The sequence below is a fragment of the Moschus berezovskii genome, chromosome 2 (genome assembly GCF_049115385.1).
Source record: "Moschus berezovskii isolate FMDL1 chromosome 2, NW_MosBer_1.0, whole genome shotgun sequence".
Lineage (NCBI taxonomy): Eukaryota > Metazoa > Chordata > Mammalia > Artiodactyla > Moschidae > Moschus > Moschus berezovskii.
Genome location: NC_142461.1, coordinates 126,009,038 through 126,024,412, shown reverse-complemented (window position 1 = coordinate 126,024,412; position 15,375 = coordinate 126,009,038). Strand labels below are relative to the sequence as shown.

Sequence of the window (15,375 nt, the reverse complement as noted above, 5' to 3'; positions counted from 1 at the left end):
TTGCCACCATCCATTGGATCATTAAAAAAAGCAAGAGAGTTCCTGAAAAACATCTGCTGCTGCTTTATTGACTACGCCAAAGTCTTTGTGTGGATCACAACAAACCGTGGAAAATTCTTAAAGAGACGGGACTACCAGACCACCTGCCTCCTGAGAAATCTGTATGCAGGTCAGGAAGCAACAGTTAGAACTGGACATGGAACAACAGACTGATTCCAAATAGGGAAAGGAGTACATCAAGGCTGTATATTGTCACTCTGCTTATTTAACTTATACTCAGAATACACTATAAGAAACGCAGCGCTGGATGAAGCACAAGCTGGAATCAAGATTGCTGGGAGAAATATCAATAACCTCACATATGCAGATGACACCACCCTTATGGCAGAAAGTGAAGAACTAAAGAGCCTCTTGATGAAAATGAAAGAGAAGAGTGAAAAAGTTGGCTTAAAGTTCAACATTCAAAAAACTAAGATCATGGTATCTGGTCCCATCACTTCATGGCAAATAGATGGGGAAACAGTGGAAACAGTGACAGCCTTTATTTGCGGGGGGCGGGGGGTGGGGGGGGTCCAAAATCACTGCAGATGGTGATTGCAGCCAAGAAATTAAAAGTTGATTGCTCCCTGGAAGAAAAGTTATGTCCAACCTAGACAGCATATTAAAAAGTAGAGACATTGCCTACAAACAGTCATCTAGTTAAGGCTATCGTTTTCCTAGTAGTCATGTATGGATGTGAGAGTTGGACTATAAAGAAAGCTGAGCACCGAAGAATTGATGCTTTTGAACTGTGGTGTTGGAGAAGACTCTTGAGAGTCCCATGGACAGCAAGGAGATCCAACCAGTCAATCCTAAAGGAAATCAGTCCTGAATATTCATTGGCAGGACTGATGCTGAAGCTGAAACTACAATCCTTTGGCCACCTGATGCGAATAACTGACTCACCTGAAAAGACCCTGATGCTGGGAAAGATTGACGGCAGGGGAAGGGGACGACAGAAGATGAGATGGTTGAATGGTATCACTGACTCAATGGACATGGGTTTGGGTGGACTCTGGGAGTTGGTGATGGGCAGGGAGACCTGGCATGCTGCAGTCCATGGGGTCGAAAAGGGTCGGAAACGACTGAGCAACTGAACTGAACTGAGTGCTGGGAAAATGTTTATACCTCGTCTGGAATAAGGATTTAAACAATATCAGCTAATGTCAGATTTCGGACCAGGGGTTTAATCGTAACTGTAACCCCAAGAAATATATACTCCAGAATGCTTCTGTTAAGCAGAAGACTTTCATACTGGAAATGAAAAGTTTTCTGACCTCTAAAATAATACAAGACATAAATACCTAGGCCATCTTTAAATGCAGCTGAGTATCTCCACTGATATTATACATTTAGATTTTTATAATAGTAAAACAGTTCAAGTTACTCTGTTATCAAAAGAAACTGATTTTGTACAAAACATGGCCAACATCATACATCCTTCAATTCTAATAAAACTCATTCTACAGACATACCGTGCTTGCTCTCCTTTCCAAACTCAGAAAGTAATCAAATTTTCAAATACGTCTCTATGATAGCAGACCGTTTATTTTCTGTTTTAAGCTATTCCATGGTTCTCACAAAACCAACTCAACTGACAAATACACACAATAATCGACAACCAAAGTTGACATGCAAGATCTTTTTTAATGCTCCCATTATATAACGGAAATGATTATTTAAAATCATTACGTGATCGTAATGTAGAGAAAAAGATCCTCTACAATAGAGTCATTTTCCCAAGATAAAGAAAATGAAGCGAATTCATGGCTTCCTATTAAGGGAATATCTCAATGGTTGCCATCACCTGGTTAATTAAATGTCGAACAACTCAAGTTTCCATTAAAAACAGATTACTTTTGCGAATCCGGGAGGAGCTGGAATCAAGCAGTAACGAGAAGCCTAGGTGACCAAACAGCGGTGAAAGGTGACCACGCTCCAGGGAACCGCCCACCCACGTGGTGAGGACCTTCCACAGGTGAGGACCTTCCCACCAGCGCTTCACAGGATCCGGGAACCTAGCATAGCGTCTGCCGCGCCGGCGGAGCCTCAGGTATGGACAGGACTGGCTCTGCCTTGTGCGGGGGATACAAAGCGGCTTAGTCACCACAAGACTGCCGTTTCTTCGCCCTCCTCGGAGCCCGCAGCGCCCTGGAGCCCCCTTGGTAGCTACAGGGTGGCGAAGCCTAGAGTAGGAGGCGGACTAGGAACCTGGGGGCGAGCCAAAGGGCTAGCTCTTTGAGGCTTGAAATTAGCAGACGAGACCCTACGATTACTGTCTCTCAGCGTGCCCGCTTCCAAGCTTACAGTGTGCATCGCAGTGCTAGCGAGGAAAAGCAGTTTTTTACTCACCCAACGTGGGCGCCTGGGGTTCCACGGCAAAGGCTGCCATCACATCAGCGGCGGCACTCAACCCCGGACCTTCCTGATTTTCAAAAATGGCGGAAACTCTCCCCACGGGTGGGGCCGCGCTACCTTATGGGATTGCGTAACTTCCGGACATGCGCTGTACCTGTTGTGGCGCTGGCGCTGCCATTTTGGTATAGGGCAAGAGTCTTTGCTCAGACTACTTGTGCGGGAAGAATTTCTCTGGTAAAGTGATGAAACAACGTGGAAGTTGTGATTTCCGGACTTCATGGCTCACCTGTGAGCCTCCTGATTTGTTGGTGCTTGAGTCGTACAGTAACACAAGTTACTGTAACGCTTTCATAGTTAGCGAGAGTTTACCCAATGCTCTTTCTCAAGTACCGCCTGGAAAAGTTGCCTTTGAGAAACAGATGGTGCCGCTTTCCAGTGTCAATTTCTGGGCCTGGCTGCATGAAACCATTCTCAAAGCATATTTTCTACAATCTCTATGCCTTTTTTTTTTTTTTAATTTTAGGTTATATAGGCACACTTTTACTTAACTGAAAGTGAAAATCGCTCAGTCGTGTCCTACTCTTTGCGACCCCATGGACTATACAAATTCTCCAGGCCAGATACTGGAGTGGGTAGCCTTTCCCGTCTCCAGCGGAATTTGCCAACCCAGGAACCCAACCAGGGTCGCCTGCATTGCAGGCTGATTCTTTACCAGCTGAGCTATCAGAGAAACCCATTTTACTTACAGCATAACTTATACTTGCTGTTTTATTATATGTTAATATAAACAAAAGATTAAATAATGAAGGCTAATGATAAACACCCGTGAACTCACCACATTGCAGAATCTTGTGTGTTCCTCCCTATGCCATCCCTGCTGTCTGCCTTTCCCTGCTGCTGCTGCTGCTGCTAAGTCACTTCAGTCGTGTCCGACTCTGTGCGACCCCATCGACGGCCCACCAGGCTCCCCCGTCCCTGGGATTCTCCAGGCAAGAACACTGGAGTGGCTGTCCTGATTTTCTTTAGATATTATTTGAAGAGCGCGCACACAAACACATTATATTTATCAATATGTGTATGTGAAAATCAGTTGTTTAGCCATCTGGAGAATCCCAGGGACAGGGGAGCCTGGTTGGCTGCCGTCTATGGGGTCACACAGAGTCGGACACGACTGAAGTGACGCAGCAGCAGCAGCCGTCTGCAGCAACATGAATGAACCTGGAGATTATCATAGTGAGTGAAGTAAATCAGACCAAGAAAGACAAGTATGATATTGCTTATATGCAGAATCAAAAAAAAATGATACAAATGAACTCATTTACAAAACAGAAATAGAGAAAGAACTTATGATTAACAAGGGGAGAGGATAGGGAGGAGGGATAAATTGGGACTTTAGGACTGACACATCACATTGCTATTTTTAAAACAGATAACCAACGAGGACCTACTGTATAACGGAATTCTGCTCAACACTGTAATAACTGAAATGAAAAAAGAATTTGAAAAAGAATTCATATATGTACATGTACAACTGAATCACTTGGCTGTACATCTGAAATTAACACATTGTTAATCAACTATAATATAAAATAAAAATTAAAAAATAAAAGGAAATAAAAGGAAAAAATGTGTTGTTTAGTTTTGCTCACTTACTAATTTTATTAAAGTGATATGCTACATGTGTATCTTCCAAGATGCTCTCTGATCCATACCAAATTCACTGTCCTCCAAATACCATCCTCCCTATTTCCTCTGAGGTTTGCCTGAAATCCCAAATCCAGCCAGGATTTTTCTAATTTGGGTGAGGTAATAACAATTCCAGCATTAAATGACAAGTTTCCAGAAATCAAAGCTTAAAACCACTTACAGATGAAGTGACTTTTTATTAACAGATGTTACATATGTGCTGAACTCTCTCCCCCAAAATAAATGTTAAGATCCTAACCTCCAATACATATGAATGTGACCTTATTTGGAAATAGGGTCTTTGCAGATATAATCATGTTCAGATGCAGTCATACTGAATTACTACAAACTCCGTGGCTTAAACCAACACAAATTTATATTTTATAGCTCTAGTGGCCAGAGATCCAAAATTATTGTTATAGGACTAAAACCAAAGTGTCAACAAGACTGGTTTCTTCAAGAGGCTCCAAGGGAGAATCTGTTTCCTTGCTTTTCTAACTTCTGTACTGAGCTTTGGGCCCTGTCCTCCTGCCTCAAAGCCAGTGGCATAGCATCTTTTACCTGTGACACTGCTTCTCTCTGCTTCTGTCGTCACATGGTCTTTTTTCTTCTATAGTAAAATCCCCCTCTGCATCCATTTTATAAGGACCTTTGTAATCATATTTAGGGCCTACTCAGACAATCCAGGATAATCTTCCCATGGTGGTAACCAGTTGTGGTGATTAGGTTAATAATTATGTCTATAAAGTAACATTCATAGATTCCAGAGATTAAAATGTGAATATCTTTGGAGGCTCCATTCAGTCCACCACACCCAATGTTTCCCTTTCTAGAAATAAGGTACCAAGAAAAGTTCATCAGTGAAGGGATTTCAATATAAATTATGATCTAACCAAATAAAAGAATATCATGCACCTGTTAAAAAGAATAAAATGGATTGGATATGTGACTGTATGTATTGATCTAGAAAAATCTCCATGATTGATGTGAAAGAAGCAATTTGAAAACATTATATAGCATCATTTCATTTTAACTTAATAAAAAGTATACATTTGAGAACAGATGCAAAGAGACAGAAACAGAGATGCTTATTTAAATAAAGGAAAAAATCTAGAAAACATTCCTTCCAAACTGTTAACAGAGAAGGTAGAATGGGAGAGGGGTTTGTAAATCAGGGTGCTTAAGAAGGGCCCTTATTTTATCTTGTATAACTTTTAGTAGATGATTATAGGCATTATTTACTATTTTTAGTATTCTTCAAGTTAAAACTCTTTCCTTTAAGAAAGCCATTTTCCTTCAGTTGCTTTTCGGTCTTCTACCCTTTAATTGTCTCTTTCCTTACCAAGTTATTAAGATGCCTAGTTGTCCCTCTCACAGAAACTTTCCTATATCTTGTTCTTTCTCCTAGCTACCATGAACTAATTTCTCTCACATTTCCTCTCCTTTTCTCAAGATCTCAAAATAAGAGCCTACCGATTTTCATGGATGATCTATTTCCCTAACTTCACCATCTTATTGTTTAATTCATTACATACTGGCTACTATGTAAATCTTATGAAACTACTGATCCCCAGCTATTTTTCTCCTTGTGGCCAGATTAAGCCTGTCTTCTTGATATCTGCAGTAGTCAACAGCTTTGACCATCTTTTCATCTAGATAGTGTTTTCCATGTTTTTGGTGAGGCTACACTTCCTATTTTTATCCCATAACTTTCTAATCTTTTTCTGGTTTTTCTATACCTGATCCTACTTTATTCTAACCTGGTCATATTGTTAATAGTCAAGACTTTGTCCTCTCTCTTCTTAAATTCTTTATGTTCTCTCTGGGAGTCCTCATGAATTGTCATGTCTATGCCAAAAAAAAAAAGAGAGAGAATTCCAATATTGTAAGCCCCAGCTCTCTCTAAAGCCAACTTATACTTTCCCAGATGCTTGATGAACAATCTACCAGCACATCAAGCCTCAAAAATAAACTCATCTTACCCTAAAACCAGCCCCATTCCAGTTGTCCCTTTCTCTTTTGACCTCTTAGAAATTCAAAATCACAGTACGTTAGAGTCTAAAATGATACAGACATTTATTCAAAGTCCAACTCATACACTTAAATCCTGTATTACTTTGATTTGTATTAAATCTCTTTAGATTATAAAATAAAAACAATACCTACTTTGAAAGGTGGTTATGCTTAGTATGGCCTTCCCTGTTGGCTCAATGGTAAAGAATCTGCCTGCCAAGGCAAGAGACATAAGAGAAGTGGGTTTAATCTGTGAGTCAGGAAGATCCCCTGGAGAAGGAAATGGCAACCCACTCCAGTATTCTTGCCTGGGAAATCCCATGGACAGAGGAGCATGGCAGGCTACAGTCCATGGGCGTGCAAAAAATTCAAACACAACTTAGTGACTTAACGATAACAATATGCTTAGTACAGTGCCTGGTCCATTTTGCTTTTTCTGGCTTCCATTTTCCCTTCCATCAAACATTCAGATACCAAGTCCTATTCTTTCTCAATGCCTAGACAATTGCAGTCAACTCTTAACAATGCCATGCCTTCAATCTCTCCCACCAAACACCACTATCCGATGCTCCCTTCCTTGTACACACTAGTCAGCTGTCCAGAACTCTCACTGACTTCCTCCTCCCGATAGTAGCCTCATTTTTTTCAACTTCACAAGCTTCACATGTGCAGCACATGCCAACCAATAGCGTCTCCCATTACACTGTACACATTCTCACCCAGGCAACAAGAGGAAAATCAGCATCCTTTGGGGGTGGAAGTTGCTATAGACTGAATATCTGTGTTCCCATAGTTCATTTGTTGGAAATCCTAACACCCAGTATGATGGTATTTGGGAGCTGGGAACTTTGGGAAGTGGTTAGGTCATGAGGGTTAAGTCCTCATGAATGAGATTAGTGCTCTTACACAAGAAACCATCCAGAGAGCGCCCCAATCCCTTTGGTCATGTGAGCATAGAGCAACAAGGTGCTGTTTGTAAGCCAGGAAGCAGGCTCTCACTTAACACCAAATCTGCCATATCTTGATCTTGGACTTCCCAGCCTCTAGAACTTTGAAGAAATAAATTTCTGTTGTTTATACATTCCCCCCAGTCTATGGTGTTCTGTTGTGTGTGTGCTCAGTCACTTCAGTCATGTCCAACTCTTTGCAACCCAATGGACTGTAGCCTGCCAGGCTCCTCTCTCTTTGGAATTTTTCAGACAAGAATACTAGAGTGTATAGCCATTCCCTTCTCCAGGGAAACTTCCCAGTCCAGGGATCAAAGCCATGCCTCCTGCATTGCAGGCAGATTCTTTACCATTGAGCCACCAGGGAAGCAAACAGCCCAAACAAGCTGAGACGGGAATGTAGAAGCATCTCTTCTGCTGATCCAACAGGTGCCCTAAAAGGGATACATATTGTCACCCTGCCTTCCCCAGGGGTGACTGAGAGCCTCAGTTTCAAAACGGTCTCTCCACTCCCTAGCTTTCTGCTCCAATCACTTCTCTCATTATTCCTCTTTGCAAGTGTTTCAACGTTTTGCGAAAGATCTTCACATCATGCTCCTTGCTCCCAGCAATACCCCTGTTTACCATCTCTTTGCTTTCCGCCACAATTTACAAATTCCTGTTATTGCAAGTGGCAGCTCTCTTCCACCACGAAACTTGCTCCAGCCCTGCCAGCCTTCGATAATCGTTTCATCTCAAAATGTACAACACATCATTTCTGCAACTCATTTGCTACAAGATACTTGTTTTGTTTTTTTTTTAAGTTTTCTTTTCAGCCCTACTAGATGAAATTTCTTGAGGACAGGATCGTAATATTTTCTATTGTTTTTCTATCACTTTCCAATAAAACTATGTTGAAAAAGTAAATGAATGAACACATTTTAATGACAAACTCTATATAAACATTGAATAATTACATCAGTGTATTTATCTGATATAACTTATTTGATGCAATTTTCATGGTTTAAAATGTTTAAAATAATAATTTTGCACATTAATTCCATTAGAAGTGCTTATTATACATATTTTAAATGGAAGACCTATTTGTAGTTCTGTTTATCCTTTTTTGGTAAAATGAAATTTCTATAAAATGAGATAAAATGGGTTATCTTGAATGAGTAACATTGTATAGCACAATTTTACTTTTTATGTTTCTTGTTAAACTACAGTCTTTAGAAATACTGCATGTTCATCATAGTCTTCTATACATGGATATTATTATCTTAACTGCAATACTTGCTTTCCTACTTTCTTTTCTGAACATGGTAAATAAAATATCAAAGTGGAACACCTGTTCCTTATTTCTATTCCAGATTTGTGGTTCTCTGAATGCTGCCTTCCAGTGACATATGATTCCACAAAGTGTTATTTTTGTAGATTATTGAATTTCAGACTTATATGGAATATTCTTTCATTTAACAAGGTTTTGTGCAGATATTTAACACATACAACAGAACCACTCTGGTTGAGGGGGAAGAAAAAAAACAGGTAAAGTGCAAGCCCCACTAACTCAGGATTCTTGCCCCCTCATCTGTCAATAATCACCTTCAAATGACCCCTGAAGCACTTGGGTGAAATCCCTGGGGCTACAGAGAGTCCAATATGAAGATTAGTTTCCAGCTATATACATTTCAACTTTCTTCTAAACACAGATTTTTAAAAAGTCAGAAATGTATTTGAGACATGAAGTCTCAAAATGTAGTAATTTTCAATATATTTGATGTATTTGCAGCCAAACTACTGTGTGTCTGTCATACACACTGAATACTCATCGACCTATTTATAAATGTCTATTAATATGCAATGTCTGTATATAGACCGAAATTATTAAATCCCACTCCTAGTCTACTTTAAAAATAAAAACAAAGAATTTTTACACTGAAGCAAAGAAAAATGGTATCCACCTTTGGTAAGAATTTAGGGAAAGAATAGAGTTTGTCACCTTTGAAAAGAGAGCCACGAGAGGCAACAGTGTCGCACTCATGTTCCCATCATCTGAGCTTTTGGCAGCTGGTGTGGCACGGACAGGCCATGATGTACATTGTGATGTCACATAAAACATACGGACAGACCATGATTTCATGAGGAACGCTGGGCTGGAAGAAGCACACGCTGGAATCAAGATTGCTGGGAGAAATATCAATAACCTCAGATATGCAGATGATACTACCCTTATGGCAGAAAGTGAAGAGGAACTCAAAAGCCTCTTGATGAAAGTGAAAGAGGAGAGTGAAAAGGTTGGCTTGAAGCTCAACATTCAGAAAACAAAGATCATGGCATATGGTCCTATCACTTCATGGGAAATAGATGGAAAAACAGTGGAAACAGTGTCAGACTTTATTTTGGGGGGCTCCAAAATCACTGCAGATGCTGATTGCAGCCATGAAATTAAAAGACGCTTACTCCTTGGAAGGAAAGTTATGACCAACCTTGATAGTATATTAAAAAGCAGAGACATTACTTTGCCAACAAAGGTCCGTCTGGTCAAGGCTATGGTTTTTCCCATGGTCATGTATGGATGTGACAGTTGGACTGTGAAGAAGGCTGATCGCCGAAGAATTGATGCTTTTGAACTGTGGTGTTGGAGAAGACTCTTGAGAGTCCCTTGGACTGCAAGGAGATCCAACCAGTCCATTCTAAAGGAGATCAATCCTGGGTGTTCATTGGAAGGACTGATGCTAAAACTGAAACTGCAATACTTTGGCCACCTCATGCGACGAGTTGACTCACTGGAAAAGAGTCTGATGCTGGGAAAGGTTGGGGGCGGGAGGAGAAGGGGACGATAGAGAATGAGATGGCTGGATGGCATCACCGACTCTGTGGACATGAGTTTGGGTGAATTCCAGGAGTTGGTGATGGACAGGGAGGGCTGGCGTGCTGTGATTCATGGGGTTGCGGAGAGTCGGACACGACTGAGCGACTGAACTGAACTGAACTGAGGGACAAATGATCTCCAAAAGAGCTCTGTGGTGTTTAAGATGTAGGGATTTTGTCCAGAAAAAATGCAAATCAATTAGTTGTTATTTGCATTGTCTGGTCACTATAAACAGTAATGGTCAAAGCTACATCTTTATAAATTAAAATCAATATTATATTTGGAAACTTACCAGTGTTTTCTGATTTTATTATGGTAAACAACTGGCAGAAAGAGGGTAGCCAAACATCAAAAGATCTATCAGTTTAGCTGACTCACTTGTCTTTTAACCGATTAGATGGTTCTTAACACCTGTTGCGGAGAAGGCAATGGCAAGCCACTCCAGTACTCTTGCCTAGAAAATCGCATGGACAGAGGAGCCTGGTGGGCTGCAGTCCATGGGGTCACTACTAGTCGGACACGACTGAGCGACTTCACTTTCACTTTTCACTTTCACTCATTGGAGAAGGAAATGGCAACCCACTCCAGTGTTCTTGCCTGGAGAATCCCAGGGACGGCGGAGCCTGGTGGGCTGCCATCTATGGGGTCGCACAGAGTCGGACACGACTGAAGTGACTTAGCAGCAGCAGCAGCAACACCTGTTGGGGCTTCACTCATGGCTTGGCTGGTAAAGAATCCACCTGCTATGTGGGAAAGCTAGGTTCAATCTCTGGGTTGCGAAGATCCCCTGGAAAAGGGAAAAGCTACCCACTCCAGTATTCTGGCCTGGAGAATTCCATGGATTGTATAGTCCATATGGTCACAAAGAGTTGACACGACTGAGCGACTTTCACTCACTCACTAACACCTGTTGGAAATAAAAAGACAACATCAAAACTTCCATATAACTAAAGGAGAGAGTTGTGAATAGGCAGAACACAGGATTTTTAGTGCACTGAGACTATTTTGTATGATATTATCATGGTGGATACATGTTATTATAAATTTGTCAAACCCAAAGAATGTAGAACACCAAGCGTGAATCCAAAGTAATGTAAACTATGCATTCGGAGGGTGATAATGATGTTTCAATGTAGGTTCACCACTTACAACAAATGTACCACTCTGGTGGGAGATGTTGATAAAAGAGGAGGCTAAACATGTGTGAGGGCAGAAGGTACATGGGACATCTCCATACCTATTGTTCAGTTTAGCTATGAATGTAAAACTGTTCTAAAAAATGTAACTTTAAGGTGTTATAAATTATTTTTATAAATATAAATATATTATAAATAAGATTTCATTTCCTGCTTTTATATTTGAACTATTAGATAGGGTTATGTGGTCCACTGGAGAAGGGAATGGCAAACTACTTCAGTACACTTGCCTTGAGAACCCCATAAACAGAATCAAAAGGCAAAATGATAGGATACTGAATGAGGAATTCCCCAGGTCAGTAGGTGCCCAGTATGCTACTGGAGATCAGTGGAGAAATAATCCAGAAAGAATGAAGGGATGGAGCCAAAGCACAAACAACACCCAGTTGTGGATGTGACTGGTGATAGAAGCAAGGTCCGGTGCTGTAAAGAGCAATATTGCATAGGAACCTGGAATGTTAGGTCCATGAATCAAGGCAAATTGGAAGTGGTCAAACAGGAGATGGCAAGAGTGAACATAGACATTCTAGGAATCAGTGAACTAAAATGGACTGGAATGGGTGAATTTAACTCAGATGACCATTATATCTACTACTGCGGGCAGGAATCCCTTAGAAGAAATGGAGTAGCCATCATGGTCAACAAAAGAGTCCGAAATGCAGTACTTGGATGCAATCTCAAAATCGACAGAATGATCTCTGTTCATTTCCAAGGCAAACCATTCAATATTACAGTGATCCAAGCCTATGCCCCAACCAGTAACGCTGAAGAAGCCGAAGTTGAATGGTTCTATGAAGACCTACAAGACCTTTTAGAACTAACACCAAAAAAAGATGTTCTTTTCATTACAGGGCACTGGAATGCAAAAGTAGGAAGTCAAGAAACACCTGGAGTAACAGGAAAATTTGGCCTTGGAGTACGGAATTAAGCAGGGCAAAGGCTAATAGAGTTTTGCCAAGAGAACGCACTGGTCATAGCAAACACCCTCTTCCAACAACACAAGATAAGACTCTACACATGGACATCACCAGATGGTCAACACCGAAATCAGACTGATTTATATTCTTTGCAGCCGAAGATGGAAAAGCTCTATACAGTCAGCAAAAACAAGACCAGGAGCTGACTGTGGCTCAGATCATGAACTCCTTATTGCCAAATTCAGACTTAAACTGAAGAAAGTAGGGAAAACCACTAGATCATTCAGATATGACCTAAATCAAATCCCTTATGATTATACAGTGGAAGTGAGAAATAGATTTAAGGGACTAGATCTGATAGATAGATTGCCTGATGAACTCTGGACAGAGGTCCTGACATTGTACAGGAGACAGGGACCAAGACCATCCCCATCGAAAAGAAATGCAAAAAAGCAAATGGCTGTCTGACGAGCCCTTACAAATAGCTGTGAAAAGAAGAGAACCCAAAAGCAAAGGAGAAAAGGAAAGATATAAGCATCTGAATGCAGAGTTCCAAAGAATAGCAAGGAGAGAAAAGAAAGCCTTCCTCAGTGATCAATGCAAAGAATTAGAGGAAAACAACACAATAGGAAAGACAAGAGATCTCTTCAAGAAAATAAGAGATACCAAGAGAACTTTTCATGCAAAGATGGGTTCAATAAAGGACAGAAATGGTGTGGACCTAACAGAAGCAGAAGATATTAAGAAGAAGTGGCAAGAATACACAGAAGAACTGTACAAAAAAGATCTTCACAACCAAGATAATCACGACGGTGTGATCACTCACCTAGAGCCAGACATCTTGGAATGTGAAGTCAAGTGGGACTTAGAAAGCATCACTACGAACAAAGCTAGTGGAGGTGATGGAATTCCAGTTGAGCTATTTCAAATCCTGAAAGATGATGCTGTGAAAGTGCTGCACTCAATATGCCAGCAAATTTGGAAAAGTCAGCAGTGGCCACAGGACTGGAAAAGGTCAGTCTTCATTCCAATCCCAAAGAAAGGCAATGCCAAAGAATGCTCAAATTACCACACAATTGCACTCATCTCACACGCTAGTAAAGTCATGCTCAAAATTCTCCAAGCCAGGCTTCAGCAATATGTGAACTGTGAACTCCCAGATGTTCAAGCAGGTTTTAGAAAAGGCAGAGGCACCAGAGATCAAATTGCCAACATCCGCTGGATCATGGAGAAAGCAAGAGAGTTCCAGAAAAACATCTATTTCTGCTTCATTGACTATGCCAAAGCCTTTGACTGTGTGGATCACAAGAAACTGTGGAAAATTCTGAAAGAGTTGGGAATCCCAGACCACCTGACCTGCCTCTTGAGAAACCTGTATGCAGGTCAGGAAGCAAGAGTTAGAACTGGCCATGGAACAACAGACTGGTTCCAAATAGGAAAGGAGTACGTCAAGGTTGTATATTGTCACCCTGCTTATTTAACTTATATGCAGAGTACATCATGAGGAATGCTGGGCTGGAAGAAGCACAAGCTGGAATCAAGATTGCTGGGAGAAATATCAATCACCTCAGATATGCAGATGACACCACCCTTATGGCAGAAAGTGAAGAGGAACTCAAAAGCCTCTTGATGAAAGTGAAAGAGGAGAGTGAAAAGGTTGGCTTGAAGCTCAACATTCAGAAAACAAAGATCATGGCATCTGGTCCCATCACTTCATGGGAAATAGATGGGGAAACAGTGGAAATAGTGTCAAACTTTATTTTTGGGGGGCTCCAAAATCACTGCGGACGCTGATTGCAGCCATGAAATTAAAAGAGGCTTACTCCTTGGAGAGCTTCCCTGGTGGCTCAGATGGTAAAGCATCTGCCTGCAATACGGGAGACCCGGGTTCGATCCCTGGGTTGGGAAGATCTCCTGGAGAAGGAAAGGGCAACCCACTCCAGTACTCTTGCCTGGAGAATCCCATGGACGGAGGAGCCTGGTAGGCTACTGTCCATGGGGTTCGCAGAGGTGGACACAACTGAGCTTCGTCACTTACTCCTTGGAAGGAAAGTTATACCAACATAGTATATTAAAAAGCAGAGAACAGTGTGAAGAAGAGGCAAGAGCGACCCCTGGACCGACTTAAACCCCGCGCCACTGCATCCCCGTGTTCAGCGCCTACGTCCCTCCGCCGCAGCCACCATGCCCAAGAGAAAGGCTGAAGGGGAGGCTAAAGGAGATAAAGCCAAGGTGAAGAACGAACCACAGAGAAGATCTGCAAGGTTATCTGCTAAACCTGCTCCTCCAAAGCCAGAGCCCAAGCCTAAAAAGGCCCGTGCAAAGAAGGGAGAGAAGGTACCCAAAGGGAAAAAGGGGAAAGCTGATGCTGGCAAGGATGGGAATAACCCTGCAGAAAATGGAGATGCCAAAACAGACCAGGCACAGAAAGCTGAAGGTGCTGGAGATGCCAAGTGAAGTGTGTGCATTTTTGATAACTGTGTACTTCTGGTGACTGTACAGTTTGAAATACTATTTTTTAAAGTTTTATAAAAATGCAGAATTTTGTTTTACTTTTTTTTTTTTTTAAGCTATGTTGTTAGCACACAGAACACTTCATTGTTGTTTTTTGGGGGAAGGGCACTTCACTAACAGAATGTCTCCGAAGCTGAATTGACGTGGGGGAAAAATACCTTTCCCTGTCTAGTTTTGAGAGACTTACTCTTGGTTCCCAGGAAGGAGGGATTCCTTGATGTTGACACACATTAGCCACCTTGGCACAAACGCCTTGTGGTGTGGAAAAACTAAAATTCAGTTTTTATGTCCTCTTCTCCCTCTCCACCTCAGCATAGACTTGACTCCCCTAAACCCAGAGACCTGTTGGAACCTTAACCTGTGCCCCCCCAAAATTGATGACCAGTATGTCAGGCAATCTGGACTCTCCAGTGTCACCATTGAGATGGCGTCCTTCAAAAGAGCAGCGGTTCCTTTTTTATACTGTGGCTCCTCAGAGTAATATTTCTGCCATTTTCATTTCCATTTCCTGAAAGTCAGGGTCGGCTTGTGAAAAGTTGTTAAACAACATGCTAAATGTGAAATGTCAACCCTCACTCTAAACTTTCCCTGTTCAGAGCATCACATGAAGATTTCATTGGGTTTTATAGTGACTTTCTGATTTTAGTAGTCCATTGAAAAAGGGAGTTTGAAAGATGTATACTGTTAACGATTGTCTGCCCATGTGTCCTGCCTGAAATACCATGATTGTTTATGAAAAGTATCTTTAATAAAGCTGGATACAGTTAAAAAAAAAAACAAAAAAATAAAAAGCAGAGACATTACTTTGCCAACAAAGGTCCATCTAGTCAAGGCTCGGTTTTTCCAGTGGT

General features: G+C 41.4%; 1 protein-coding gene and 1 pseudogene across 1 annotated transcript in view; one reads left to right on the top strand and one right to left on the bottom strand.

Moving 5' to 3' along the window:
• Positions 1 to 2,485, bottom strand: part of NUP35 (nucleoporin 35) — a 34,662-nt gene extending 32,177 nt beyond the window's left edge. Inside the window, exon 1 of the mRNA XM_055397472.2 lies at positions 2,392 to 2,485. Within this exon, the coding sequence (XP_055253447.1) occupies positions 2,392 to 2,431 (40 nt within the window). The 5' untranslated portion in view covers positions 2,432 to 2,485. The remainder of the gene's footprint in view (positions 1 to 2,391) is intronic.
• An 11,634-nt stretch (positions 2,486 to 14,119) lies between these two features.
• Positions 14,120 to 14,867, top strand: LOC129537745 (non-histone chromosomal protein HMG-17 pseudogene; annotated as a pseudogene).
• Positions 14,868 to 15,375: the final 508 nt, after the last annotated feature.